The sequence below is a fragment of the Myxine glutinosa genome, chromosome 10 (genome assembly GCF_964187855.1).
Source record: "Myxine glutinosa chromosome 10, kmMyxGlut1.1, whole genome shotgun sequence".
Taxonomy (NCBI): Eukaryota; Metazoa; Chordata; class Myxini; order Myxiniformes; family Myxinidae; genus Myxine; species Myxine glutinosa.
Window position 1 is genome coordinate 12,318,214 of NC_136270.1, and position 15,095 is coordinate 12,333,308.

At 43.3% G+C, this 15,095-nt stretch overlaps 1 protein-coding gene across 13 annotated transcripts in view; it reads left to right on the top strand.

The window, feature by feature from the left end:
• Positions 1-15,095, top strand: part of HEXD (hexosaminidase D) — a 111,331-nt gene that overhangs the window by 49,097 nt on the left and 47,139 nt on the right. For 9 of the 13 annotated variants that reach the window (XM_078785330.1, XM_078785332.1, XM_078785331.1 and 6 more), the window contains 7 exons: positions 3,507-3,621; positions 7,374-7,562; positions 7,918-8,027; positions 8,427-8,514; positions 8,698-8,862; positions 10,302-10,485; positions 12,545-12,616. In XM_078785330.1, the coding sequence (XP_078641456.1) occupies positions 3,507-3,621; positions 7,374-7,562; positions 7,918-8,027; positions 8,427-8,514; positions 8,698-8,862; positions 10,302-10,485; positions 12,545-12,616 (923 nt within the window). The remainder of the gene's footprint in view (positions 1-3,506; positions 3,622-7,373; positions 7,563-7,917; positions 8,028-8,426; positions 8,515-8,697; positions 8,863-10,301; positions 10,486-12,544; positions 12,617-15,095) is intronic. The other 4 variants (XM_078785337.1, XM_078785335.1, XM_068127052.2 and 1 more) reach the window with 1 other exon arrangement.

The window sequence follows — 15,095 nt, forward strand, 5'->3', positions numbered from 1 at the left end:
GTGTGACTTCAAAATATCTCAATAGCTTAGTTTTACATATGGATAATTAGGAACAGAACAGGAAAGAAAATCATTAGAATTTTATCCCTATTTATTTCTTTGCTTGTTAACAAAGAAACAAAACAAACGAAACTAAACTAAAACATGCAAGTTTTATGCAAGCCGTTTTACTAATCTAGTGAGATTGTTGCTGCTGTTTTCGTGCAATCAGAATATGGAATCGGGGCACAGTTCGTGACAACGCCACTCTCATATCATCGGACACATCAAGTCGATTTCGCCACTTTGATTTCAGGTTCAATCGTGCAGAGAAACCTGTTTCACAGAGATACGTAGTTGTTCAGGGAACCAACACATTCATTGCCCCCTTCGCCAAGCCAGGGTAAGCTGCTATCTGCTCACACCAAAACTGCTTACAATCCAGCCCAGCCTTTCCGAAATCGGCTTTCTTTCTTTGATCTTCTAGGAACTCGAGCAAATCATCCTTCACTAAATCGTTGTCACTCATCGTAGAAATATCAAATGAGAAAGGGTTCTGGATCCAAATGGATTCCATGCTAAGATCATCAATATCTGAGAAGTAACCCTCAAAATTGGTACTTAGGACTTTCAAATGGTCCTTGACTTCTTGAAGTATTTCCCCAGGCAATGCCTTTTCATCTTATCCATCAAGAAGGATATCGCCAAGGATTGGAAAGTTCGCCATGTTTCCGCTTTCAACACAGCGACTCCAAATAGGTAATTTCTTTGTGACTGCCATTAACTTTCCCCTGGCTTGAATAATATCCACATCCCTTCCCTGCATTGACATGTTCAAGTCATTGAGGTGACCGAAAATATCGGCCAAATATCCCAGGCTAACAATAAAATGCTCATCTTTAAAAGTGTTCACAAGAGGGGATTGTTGATGCCTGAGGAATTCGAGAATTTCTTCCCGAAGTTCCACTACACTTGCGAAAACACGACCACGAGATAGCCAACTTACCTCTGTGTGGTACAGTAAAACACAATGTTCCGCCCCAAGTTCATCACAGAATCGTTGCCCACGAATCTTTGCCCACAACGTTGCCCACGTTGCCCACTCTGTGTGGTACAGTAAAACACAATGTTCCGCCCCAATCTCATCACAGAATTTTTGAAATAGCTGATGATTTAATGCCCGTCCACGAATAAAGTTGACTGTCTGCACGACTATTACCATCACTTCTTTCAGTTTCTTTGACAACGTTTTGGACGCCAAGGCTTCGCGATGTAGAACACAGTGTGTGGTCAACGCATGTGGAGCTTTCTCCTTGACCAGAGCGACGAACCCAGATTTCTTGCCAATCATGGCAGGAGCTCCATCCGTGCAAATAGACCCAACCAAATCCCATGTTAACATGGCGATCAAAGAACAGTTCGATCAACTTGAACACATCAGCTCCTTTAGTTGTTGTTTCGAGTCGTTCGCATAATAAAAATTCTTCCTTGAGTTTCATTTCATGAACGTAGAAGACGAATACGAGCAATTGACAGTGGTTTGAAACGTCAGTCGATTCATCGAGCTGCATGTTAATGTTTGCAGGACTGTTTTTAATCTCACTGACAACTTGTGTTGCTGCGTCCTGACTCATGTCTCCAATTCTCTGGCGTACAATGTCGTTGGACAAGGACACCTGACTCAATCGCTTCACAGCATCCTCCCCCTGCACGATTTTAACCATCTCTAACGCACAGGGATTCACTAGGCTTTCTCCGATTGTGTGGGGCTTCTTTTCCTTGGCAATCATGTGCGAAACTTTGTAGGAAGCTTCCAGAAGAGGCTTCCCAGTGGAAACAAACCCATGCGATGAAAGCGTTCCTTTCTGATCATAACGAAGTCTTTTCACCTTGAAAGCATCAATGGAGGTGTCAACATGATCCCTGTGTTTGCTTTTGAGGTGCTCTCTCAGTCCTGATGGCTTCAAATTTCCATTGCTCATTACCAAATTGCAAAGCATGCATTGGGGTTTATCAGTTCCATCTCCTTCTTTCACACAGGTGAAGCCAAAGCGAACATAGTCGTCATTCCAATTCCGTTTTTTGACAGACGACATCTTGCAACAAATCTGTAAAATAATAACAAGAAAACGATTAACAAACGCCACAGAAGATAAAACATTAGTCCACGTGAAATAAAGTGTTGGCCACTAACACCGAAAACAACAGAAACAGATGTACAGAAGATTAAGAAATTCCTCACACTATACTACTTCAACGTACCCAATCAATCAACTTTCACAGCTCAATCAATTTTCACGAACCGGGTGTTTACGGACACGGATATCCGGGTGTTTTTCATGGGCACGGATATCCGGGTGTTTACGAACACGGATATCCGGGTGTTTACGGACACGGATATCCGGGTGTTTACGGACACGGATATCCGGGTGTTTATGGACACGGATATCCGGGTGTTTTTCACGGACACGGATATCCGGCCGCCCCATTTCTGTTACGCCATTATAATGAATGTGAATGCCCTGTTTATATTTAAATATACTTTGAAAACTTTGAATATCTTCAGATAAGTGGGCTTACTACTCACTTGTTTTGCAAATGTTTTCACCGGAATCAAATTGAGAATTAGGTCGTAATTGCCGATATTCGGTTCTTTGCCTAATGTCCTAATGGCCGACAATCTCACGTAATGTAGGGCCTACATTACGTGACAGCACATTGGCTCAGTGTGAACTTTGACCTGCCCTAATCGCTATGTAAATGTTCTCATCGTCATGTCAATCTTGCATTGTAATCGCATGCATACGCCCAGGGCGTATCGTTGATTTATTCGAATTTTATTAGAAAATTGAATTTATATTTGTTTGAAATATAATTATACAAATATAATTTGTTTTGAAATATATATATTTATATTTAAATATATATTTATTATATATTTAAAGTTGATATTTCATTGAATTTATTACAATTTATTATTATAATTTATTACGAGTCCCATACCCCCAGATTTTGGTCGCCATACCCCCAAGGGGTATGGATACCCCAGGTTAAGAACCCCAGGCTTAAAACCTTGCCCAGATTCTTTACCTACACCCAAATTTTGGGACCTCAAGATGGTGCAGTTCAGCCTTGAAAGAATAACGTACGAACAAACACACAAACACTTGAAAATATTATAGATTCGGATATATTGGCCCTTCTCTGAGTCTTAGTAATATAGGCTTAACTATACTCAGAGATGATTCAGAAACATTTAAATTCTTATTAAAGTGATATAACATAATCTGAACATTCCCTTAATAAGCTTCATCTTTTACTTCTACCATTATTTTGTAAGCACTTCACTTACCCTCCCATTAACTTCCTTAGGTGATTGTGTGACCCCATTGGGAAGTGGTTGGTGGTGGTGGTGGTGGTGGGGTCGTGCATTGCGTGTGCCCATCTTTGTTTTGCAATGCTACTCAGAATAATGCTTTGAGAGCAATGTGGTACCGATTGATATGGTGGGTCATTGCGGTGTGCAGCAAGTTGGTGTCTCAGAACATCGAATCAAGAGGTTTCTGGGAGGAGAAAAAGTCTGGACAGTTCTTCGGTCAAAGTGGAGCGCTGCAAGGTTGGATTTGGGACAGTGAGTTGTCTGTAAGTGTGGAATTTTCATGAAGGGAAGTCTGTTAGGCTGACCTCTTTTTCAGGATAAAAATTTTTTGGTGGTGGTTCTCGTTATTCCTTCTCCTCTTTTGGGGTGGCTCACTTAGTTTCTTTAATACCTGTTAGCTTTTGATTAACGTTTTTTTTCTTTTGCATCTTCGTGAGATCTTTTCAAGTAATCTTTTGGTTCTTATTCGAGATTATTTATGTCGACGACTTTACTTGCCCCATTGTGGGATTGCTTTTGTTGTTGTTGTTGTTTAAAAAAAAAATCATTTGACGTCTTTTTTCCTGACGTGCTGTTATTGCATCACCATGTTTCTACCAGCCCTGTTTCAAACAAGTCATTATGGTCCTCAGGGGTCACAAAATTCGGAAAATGTAGTTGCTCTTTTGGCAGGCCCTCATGAAAATGTAGTTGCTGTTTTGGCAGGCCCTCATGAAAATGTAGTTGCTCTTTTGGCAGGCCGTCATGAAAATGTAGTTTTTCTTTTGGCAGGCCCTCATGAAAATGTAGTTGCTGTTTTGGCAGGCCCTCATGAAAATGTAGTTGCTGTTTTGGCAGGCCCTCATGAAAATGTAGTTTTTCTTTTGGCAGGCCCTCATGAAAATGTAGTTTTTCTTTTGGCAGGCCCTCATGAAAATGTAGTTGCTCTTTTGGCAGGCCCTCATGAAAATGTAGTTGCTCTTTTGGCAGGCCCTCATGAAAATGTAGTTGCTCTTTTGGCAGGCCATCATGAAAATGTAGTTGCTCTTTTGGCAGGCCCTCATGAAAATGTAGTTTTTCTTTTGGCAGGCCCTCATGAAAATGTAGTTGCTGTTTTGGCAGGCCCTCATGAAAATGTAGTTGCTGTTTTGGCAGGCCCTCATGAAAATGTAGTTTTTCTTTTGGCAGGCCCTCATGAAAATGTAGTTGCTCTTTTGGCAGGCCCTCATGAAAATGTAGTTGCTCTTTTGGCAGGCCCTCATGAAAATGTAGTTGCTCTTTTGGCAGGCCCTCATGAAAATGTAGTTGCTCTTTTGGCAGGCCATCATGAAAATGTAGTTGCTCTTTTGGCAGGCCCTCATGAAAATGTAGTTGCTCTTTTGGCAGGCCATCATGAAAATGTAGTTGCTCTTTTGGCAGGCCGTCATGAAAATGTAGTTTTTCTTTTGGCAGGCCCTCATGAAAATGTAGTTGCTCTTTTGGCAGGCCGTCATGAAAATGTAGTTTTTCTTTTGGCAGGCCCTCATGAAAATGTAGTTGCTGTTTTGGCAGGCCCTCATGAAAATGTAGTTGCTGTTTTGGCAGGCCCTCATGAAAATGTAGTTTTTCTTTTGGCAGGCCCTCATGAAAATGTAGTTGCTCTTTTGGCAGGCCCTCATGAAAATGTAGTTGCTCTTTTGGCAGGCCGTCATGAAAATGTAGTTGCTCTTTTGGCAGGCCATCATGAAAATGTAGTTGCTCTTTTGGCAGGCCCTCATGAAAATGTAGTTGCTCTTTTGGCAGGCCATCATGAAAATGTAGTTGCTCTTTTGGCAGGCCCTCATGAAAATGTAGTTGCTCTTTTGGCAGGCCCTCATGAATTTGTTTGTCTGAAAATAAGATTTCAGTAAGGACAAGTACAATAAAATTTGGGGTGGGGAGGATGGGGACGGAACGACAAACAACCTCAAAACGGAGATGGTTTTGCTCTCAGCTATAGGCTTGGTCTACACGAAAACGTATTAGACGATATAGACAACGAGGTATGATTTAACATGGAAAATTCGACAAACACACAAACAGCGACACAGTGATGACAACATAACACAAATGTGTACGTATACCCTGCTTAACAAAGTTCGCCACAACAAATTGTTTCATTTAGGCCTATTCATCGCTTAACGAAGGTCTTCATTCGCTACAACCAAGGAACCGTCACAGTGTCATGGTGATTGTGCAATGTCACTTCTGCAGCGATGATGAGTACATTTCTCGGGGGATTAACCTTTCAAAGGGGGGGGGATTAACCTTTAAATGGGGGGGGATTAACCTTTCAATGGGGAGGGATTAACCTTTCAATGGGGAGGGATTCACCTTTAAATGGGGGGGATTAACCTTTCAATGGGGGGGGGGGGGTAATTAACCTTTAAAAGTTGGGTTATTAACTTTTCAATGGGGGAGGGGGAGATTCACTTTTTCAAAGGCTTGCAAATAATTAACTTCACAGAATGAAAGGGTTCAAATAACTATCTCCTCCACCACCTTCCACGGAAACCTGGACTCAATATTGTTTTGGTAAGTGTTACAACAACATAACTTCATTATTGTGTTACTTTCTTTTTTTATTAGGTAAATAATAATAATAATAATATAATGTCACTTGCAATTTAAACCATCGTCAGACCAAGCATATATATACGAGTGCTTTTCGATACGGTTAGGAAAGGAAGTGTGATTTCCCCATTAGAAATGATGGAAAACGAGCTCCCGCATAACGAAGGCTTTATAAAGGTACGTAATCCCTTCGTTAAGTGGGCCAGACATGTATAACAGAAAAAACATAACAGATCCGGTTCAGAATAAACGTAGCTATGATTGAGGTAGAAGGAGTCGGCTTTAGATTAGACTTGCATGGGGAGCAACCTCAAACCACAAGTCAAATCAACCCCTAACCACAAGTCAAATCAACCCCTAACCACAAGTCAAATCAACCCCTAACCACAAGTCAAATCAACCCCTAACCACAAGTCAAATCAACCCCTAACCTCAAGTCAAATCAACCCCTAACCACAAGTCAAATCAACCCCTAACCACAAGTCAAATCAACCCCTAACCACAAGTCAAATCAACCCCTAACCACAAGTCAAATCAACCCCTAACCACAAGTCAAATCAACCCCTAACCACAAGTCAAATCAACCCCTAACCACAAGTCAAATCAACCCCTAACCACAAGTCAAATCAACCCCTAACCACAAGTCAAATCAACCCCTAAACACAAGTCAAATCAACCCCTAACCACAAGTCAAATCAACCCCTAACCACAAGTCAAATCAACCCCTAACCACAAGTGAAATCAACCCCTAACCACAAGTCAAATCAACCCCTAACCACAAGTCAAATCAACCCCTAACCACAAGTCAAATCAACCCCTAACCACAAGGCAAATCAACCCCTAACCACAAGGCAAATCAACCCCGAACCACAAGTCAAATCAACCCCTAACCACAAGTCAAATCAACCCCTAACCACAAGTCAAATCAACCCCTAACCACAAGTCAAATCAACCCCTAACCACAAGTCAAATCAACCCCTAACCACAAGTCAAATCAACCCCTAACCACAAGTCAAATCAACCCCTAACCACAAGTCAAATCAACCCCTAACCACAAGTCAAATCAACCCCTAACCACAAGTCAAATCAACCCCTAACCACAAGTCAAATCAACCCTGAACCACAAGTCAAATCAACCCCGAACTGGAAGTCAGATTCTGGTACTTCTACCCTGTGTCACCTCGCTCTTCCCTGAGGTGAAACTTTGTAGAAAAAAAATCTTCACTTTCTGGTAGAATCTTGACCCTTGGAAGACTTCACCATCCAGCGAAAGTAACCACTCGTTAGGCGTAAGCACAGCAAAATTCATGAACGTGTCTGATAACACAAACCGTATCTCCTCTACTTGATAGTGACGGAGGTAAGAAATGTTGTGCAACATTTTTCAATGTACTGCTAAGGAGCATGATTTTGACATTTTGTTATACCGTTGTGGCAACAAAAGCAGCTGGTGCAGGTGAAGAAAGAAGAAGAGACCAAGTTGGAGCAAGCCCCAGTAGTAGAGATGTCCCAGAAAATCGCTTTACCACCTGACCCCAAGGCTGTGATTGAAAAAGACTACGGCCCATTAGGAATGAAGCTTGTTCATTTGGACCTCAAGGGGGCGCCGCCACGGATTGCATACCTGAAAAAGGTAGCCACATCTGACAGGCACTCAATACCACATCTTCTAGCATCTTCTGCTTGGCACGGAGTTATTTACACATTTATTTTGTTCAGATAGTTATTTACACATTGCTTGCATTTTAATAATTTCGTAGACTACATTGATTTTGATCAAGTGGGCATGCATTGGGTTTGTTCAACTTTAAATAGTTGAAATGATTAGTAATGTACTCTTATACCGAGGCACACATCAAATGTGTACGATTAATTGCATAGCCACTGTAGAACTTGTTGTGTTTACTCTTGACTAATTCCTAATTCTTGACTAATTCATGTGACATGCTTGCCATTACTGTTTGTGGTGCGTGTGCGTACCTCTCCAGTTGATCATGTATGTGGCTCGTCTGGGAGCTGATGGCTTGCTGATTGAGTACGAAGACATGTTTCCTTTTACTGGTGACCTCGAAATTCTACGCAATGCTAATGCGTACACGTATGTTTCCTGTGAGAGTGTGAATCTGAAACACACGCACACACATGTGCGTGCGCATATCGCATGTGCATATCGACACGCATACACGAAGGTGGATACTTTGAGACCTGGGAGAGGGCTCTTTTCCTGCATATGTAGATAACAACCAACAGCATCACGCACACACTACATACAAACGGTACCATTGTAATTTATTTACAAACCGTTGGACTGTGTTTTATCAGAGGTGCTGAATAATGGTGCTTAGATGTTTCAAACAGAGGGTGATAGTTGTTTATCACTCCAAACTGCATGTACATAAAGGTCTATCTATCACTGATCGAATTTAGCGATACATGGTAGTTCAGGGTGTGGCAGTGATGAGCATGTGTTGGCATGATATGTTCCTTTTGCCCTCAGTATCGCGGAAATTGAAGAGATTCAAATTCTGGCTGCAAAGCAACAGCTAAAGATCATCCCCCTCGTGCAAACCTTTGGGCATCTGGAGGTTTGTTGGTCATTGGAATGTCTTATCATTTTATTTTCCTCCAACAATTGCACAGTTCCGCATGATAACTGCAAGCTGTTACCTTATCAAGTATATGTCCATAATAGATAATGAAAACTGAGGGTGAGGTTTTTCTGGGAATCGTTTTCCATCGAGTAATTGTGGCATTCTGCTCATTGGCAGTTTGTTCTGAAGCACAAGCAGTACTGGCCTCTGCGGGAGTCGGAGCGATATCCAAACTCCATAAATCCTCACCTGTCGGGGTCGTTGAATCTGGTGCACAAATTGCTGCAGCAGATCCTACTGAAGCACCCGGCTGCCGAGTGCGTGCATATCGGCTGTGATGAGGTGAGTGTGATTAAGGACTTATTTTCTGATCTGTTTGGTTGATCTTCTTCGTTAGTATGCAGCACAAGGCTGTGGGGTAGCATCATTTGTTTGAGGGTGCCGATGTGCCGCTGATGCAATGCCCTCTACTGGTGAGAGCAGGAATTAGTCATTTGTTCATGGTGCCGGCGATAGCTCACCTACTCTACACTAAGGGCATCATGGGATATTTATCGTCCACCAACTAATGCTGGAATTTGGGACGCCCATTTAACGTCCATCCGAGCGATTGCACACACATTGATGAATCACACTGCCAGTGAAACACCGGGATGACAGTTTATAGCTGGGTCGGGATTCAAACCCAGACAAGACCGCTTAGAGGCGAGTTTGCATACCCCAAGGCCATCTTGTCAGCCCTATTTGGTTGATAAATCGATAGCCCTGAAGTAGAGTGCCCTTTTAAGAGGTTATTAGTTCTTACTTTAATTCCCACCAGTGACAAATCCAACTAAAACTGTCATACTAATATGAGAGCCAACTTTCCTGTCCTTAGAGGACATTTTAATGGGCCCTTTTCATCTGTGATCCCATCGAGGGAGAATATTCCTTCGTATCTTTAAGCAAAACAAGTCGGGAGACGACGATGGTTCACGAGCGAGCGGTATTCAATGACAAAGGACGGACCATCAAGTCGATCGGCACTATCATCGACGATTGATGCATCAAATCGGGACCAAAATCAGTTATGAGGTTAGTTAGCTACACAATACCGAAAATTCGGTTCGATTCCGCCAACTTTCAAAATTTGACCTTTGTGACCTTCAAAAGTCAAAGGTCGAAGATTCTGAAATTTGTTGGAAAAACTTGTCTTTCATGATGTATGTGATAATATAAGATCATGTACGACATTTCACCCTATCAGGAAGCGAACAATGTAATAAAACCATCAAAAATCGACTTTTCTAAATTTTGTGACCTTGTGACCTTGACCTTGGGGCGAAAATGAAAAATCGAGCTCTGTGGGCTAGACACATGACATTGGCCTAACCAAATATCGAAACCCCTGTCAGATTCCACCAAACCCCTCGGAGAAGATGTAGCTTGAATTCGATTACCCCCTAAAAAGACATCTTTTTCGGGCGTGGCTCCGCCCACAATGGGCGCAATACGCCCACTCTAGGCAGGACACAACTAGATCATGATATCAACCTCCCACCCAAGTTTCATCAAGATCGGATGATATCATCGGGTAGTTATGCTGCGGACAGACAGACAGACGCACACCCATGACGAATATAGTGGTCACTTGATAACTCGTGAACCAATAGTGCTTTCGGATCGATACCTTGCCCTTGGTTAATAAGTAAAATGTGATGTTTGTGGCCCACATGACCTCTTGCTGTGCTTTGTTGTGCTTGTTTGACTTTATTGTGATGGACTTTTGTGCTTTTATATAGGTATACCAGCTGAGTGAAAGTGCCGAGTCAAAGGCCTGGCTGGCAAGGAACGGCTCCACATTGGGAGGCATGTTCTTGGATCATGTGCGCACCGTGGCCCAGCAGCTTCGGGATTTGCGACCTGGTGTTAGGGCACTTATCTGGGACGACATGCTTCGTACCATCGATGAAGCCACCCTTCGGGGTATGCACGATGATCCCACAGTAATATATTTTAACCCGACCAACTCCTCATTAAAACTGTTGAACCTCAATTGAGTATGACCATTTCTCTTTTTATAATTTGGTAGCCAGTTTTACTGTATTTTTGCTGCATAAAATGTATTTCCTGGCTTCTGTCATTGTTGTTTCAACACTCTTACAGCTCAGAGATTGCTGTTTGTCTTCTTCCATATGTAGCACATGACTGTGAGTGGCATCATTTGCTATAGGTGCAGCTGTGCCACTGATGCCCACTGTTAGAGCAGGAATTTGGAATCTGTTCAGGGTGGAATCAGGGAATCAGGTTCAGGGTGGAATCAGGTTCAGGGTCGAATATATTCAGGTGGAATCTATTCAGGTGGAATCTATTCAGGTGGAATCTGTTCAGGGTGGAATCTATTCAGGTGGAATCTGTTCAGGGTGGAATCAGGGAATCAGGTTCAGGGTGGAATCAGGTTCAGGGTGGAATCTATTCAGGTGGAATCTGTTCAGGGTGGATTCTATTCAGGTGGAATCTGTTCAGGGTGGAATCTATTCAGGGTGGAATCTGTTCAGGGTGGAATCTGTTCAGGGTGGATTCTATTCAGGTGGAATCTGTTCAGGGTGGAATCTGTTCAGGGTGGAATCTATTCAGGTGGAATCTGTTCAGGGTGGAATCTGTTCAGGGTGGAATCTGTTCAGGGTGGATTCTATTCAGGTGGAATCTATTCAGGTGGAATCTGTTCAGGGTGGAATCTATTCAGGTGGAATCTGTTCAGGGTGGAATCAGGGAATCAGGTTCAGGGTGGAATCAGGTTCAGGGTGGAATCTATTCAGGTGGAATCTGTTCAGGGTGGAATCTATTCAGGTGGAATCTGTTCAGGGTGGAATCTATTCAGGTGGAATCTGTTCAGGGTGGAATCTATTCAGGTGGAATCTGTTCAGGGTGGAATCTATTCAGGTGGAATCTGTTCAGGGTGGAATCTATTCAGGTGGAATCTGTTCAGGGTGGAATCTGTTCAGGGTGGAATCTATTCAGGTGGAATCTGTTCAGGGTGGAATCTATTCAGGTGGAATCTGTTCAGGGTGGAATCTGTTCAGGGTGGAATCTATTCAGGTGGAATCTGTTCAGGGTGGAATCTATTCAGGTGGAATCTGTTCAGGGTGGAATCTATTCAGGTGGAATCTGTTCAGGGTGCTCAGTTTAACTTTAACGTCTTATCAGAGGGACGGCACACACATCGCTGAATCACCCTGCCTATGAAATACCAGGATTACAGTTTAGAGCTGGGTTTGGATTCAAACACAGGCTAGAGAGCTTAGAGACGAGGGTGTGAACCTGTATGCCATCCTGTCAGCCTTCTGGCAAGGGTGACAGGATAACAATCCTCATGATGAGTGGTTACCCTTGCGCGACTTGACCCAGGCCCGTCCTTGAACTGTCCAGTCCGACGGTTACTTGTCAATGTCTTAGAAATGGCATTGTGATAGGAAGTAATGGCAGTTTGATCCCTCCCGATAGCAGGAGCCAACTCATTCAATTTTGAATGATGTCTAGCCATTCATAAAATGATTTATACCACATGGCCATGACCAATTTACCGAGCGCATCGACATGGCTATGCAGACAGGTGCACAATTCTGTGGGAGACTTGATATGTATGTGAATTTCCATGGATTGCTCATGTCAGGTGAGGATACTACATCTCGTTGCTCGTCCAATTTTCTGATTAGGTTATTTTGCCCACAATAGCCATGATTTGTCTACGTGTGACCAAGACATTTTAACCTATGAATCTATGTAATTTATTGCACAGTTTTAAATGTATTGGGTTTTTTTGGTGAAAAGATTGAGTTCATTAATTATGTAGAATTGGTTTATTATTTGATTTGGAACTTGCAAATGGTTTGACTTGCTGATAATGGGGTGGTACAATATCTTTCTTGTCTTGCTTTGCCTTCAGTAGCAGACACTTTGCGAGGTTATTCTTTCATGAGCCCTTGACCTTTCAATACTGCCAGGACATGCCCATTTACATGCATTTGTATTGTGGTCTTTGCAGATTCCGGGGTGGCAGAGCTTGTTGAACCAGTGGTGTGGGCATACTCGCCAAACTTGAATGTCAAAGTAAATGGTATGTCAGAGCTAAGGCTTATGAGGTTTCCAAGCCGACAGACAGGAAACATATTGCTCTTGTTAGGATTATCAGCCCATCCACTCGCATAGCAGGAGTCGTGTGTGTGTGTGTGTGTGTGTGTGTGTGTGTGTGTGTGTGTGTGTGTGTGTGTGTGTGTGTGTGTGTGTGTGTGTGTGTGTGTGTGTGTGTGTGTGTGTGTGTGTGTGTGTGTGTGTGTGTGTGTGTGAGATGACTTCGTTTGTACCATTTGAGCTTTTGTCATATTTTCAACAAACCTTTATTATGAGAATATGAAGAAGACTAATTAATTAATTGCGGCAAAAGGTCAAAGACTCAAGGTCGCATAAAATCGTCAATTTTTATCCGATTGATTTGAAATTTGAACTGGGTTTGCATTTTGAGTCGCTGAAGATGATTGTTTTTGACGTCAAAAACTCATAAAATCATCAATTTTTCATCTGATGGGCTTGAAATTTTAACATAATTTACATATTGGGTCACTGGATTGGTTCAACATCCAAAGCTAGAAGCCTATTTTGAAGGCAATAGGTCAAGTTTGCATAAAAGCATCAATTTTCATCCAATTGATGAGATTTGAACAAGGTTTTTTTTTTGGGTTTTTTTCATACAGAATCGAGGCTCGTGTAAGAGCGAACACATTGAACATGAAAATATGCACAGACACACAAAACATGCAATGAAGGGAGCATGAGACAAGAGGGGGAGAGAGGGAAGCACACAAGCACACAAGCACAACAACAGAAGAGAACAGGGATGTCGTTAGATCTGTGGTAGGAGGGGGGGGGGGGCTGGGGGACGAGGGAGGGGTACACGGGTACAAAGCAAATACACACTTCTAGGAACCCCAGGAAAGAAGCTGGGGATTCAAAGAGGTGGATTTGTGGCGTTTTAAGGGGGTAGAAAAGATCAAGGTTTTGGATGGGGGAAGAGATGGTGGTGAACAGCTATTTTAAAGAACTGGAGGGAGGAGTGGGATTGAAGACAATGTGGGAGTTTGTTCCAGAGGTGGGAGAAAAGATGAGTGAAGGTGAGCAGAGAGTCTTGATATTGGAAGTTTCACCAGAAGAGGGTTGTTGGCAGATCTTGTGTGACCTCGAGGAATATTTGGGGGACAGAGCACAGATAGAGCTGGGGGAGCAAGGCCGCAGAGGAGTCGGTAGAAGACAGAAAGACCACCTACCTGCCTGCGGTGAGAGAGAGAGAGAAAGGCCCTCGGAATCAGCTTCATCACGGGAGATTCCAATGATTCTGAATACTTTGTTTTCAACCGCGTGAAGCCAAGCTAGGTGTGAGGCAGGAGCACCAGCCCAGAGAGGAGAGCAGTATTCCATTGAGCTGTGGATGAAAGTTTTGTATGTGGTGAGGAGCTCAGAAGTGCCCAGAAAGGCCTTCGCACGACGGAGGATGCCCAGTCGGCGACTCGCTTTGGAGGCCAGCCTGGAAATGTGATTTTTCCAGGAAAGATCATGGCAGATAGTGACACCCAAAAGCTTGAGTGACAGAACCTAGTCAATAGGATTGTTCAGAAAGTAGATGGGAGGGTTGTCCAGACGGTCTTTTCGGAAAGATAAAGTGAGAGTGTGAGATTTGTCAGGATTGAAGGACATGTTCCACTTGTTTGACCAGTCTGTGATTTTGTCCAGGTCTGCAGAGAGTGAGGAGGCTGCAGACTGCCGATCTGAGGGATGAGGACTGGAGCGGCAGAGAGTGGAGTCATCAGCAAAGAGATAGAGAGGATTTTCCAGAGAGTCGGAGAGATCATTGACGAAGACCAGAAATAGCACAGGGCCCAAAACACTGCCTTGAGGAACTCCAGCCTGAACAGGAAGGGGAGATGAGAGAATTCCATTCAGGGCCACACGTTGACTGCGACCAGAGAGGAAGTCTGCAAGCTATGCATGGAGGTTTCCCTGGATACCATAGGAGGAGAATTTAGTGAACAAGCCGGGGTGCCAGACCGTATCGAAGGCACGTGATATGTCAAGGGAGACATCTCTAATTTCCTGTTTGGCATTGAGGACCTCCATCCATTGTTGAGACAGCAGAAGCAGCATGTCCAGAGTAGAGTGACCTGGTCTGAAACCAAATTGATGGTCAGAGATCAAGCCATTGGAGAAGAGGAAAGATTTGATATCCGAAGCAATGATTGATTCCATGACCTTGCTGATTATTGGGAGCAGGCTGATTGGTCTGTAGTTGCAAGGATCTGTTTTAGCATCTTTTTTGTGTTTAGCGGTAATGTTGGCTGATTTCCAAGCAGATGGCAGATGACCTTGAGCAAAAGAGGGTGAAGAAAATGGAGAGAGGGTGTGAAAGAGCGGCAGAGCAGGATTTTAGGACCCGTGGGCTGATGCTGTCTTGTCCAGTTGCTGAATCAGAGTCCACCTTGTCAAGAGAGAAGGACACAGAGTCCAGGAGCAGCTGGGTTTGACTGGGTAAGGTGGGTACAGACAGA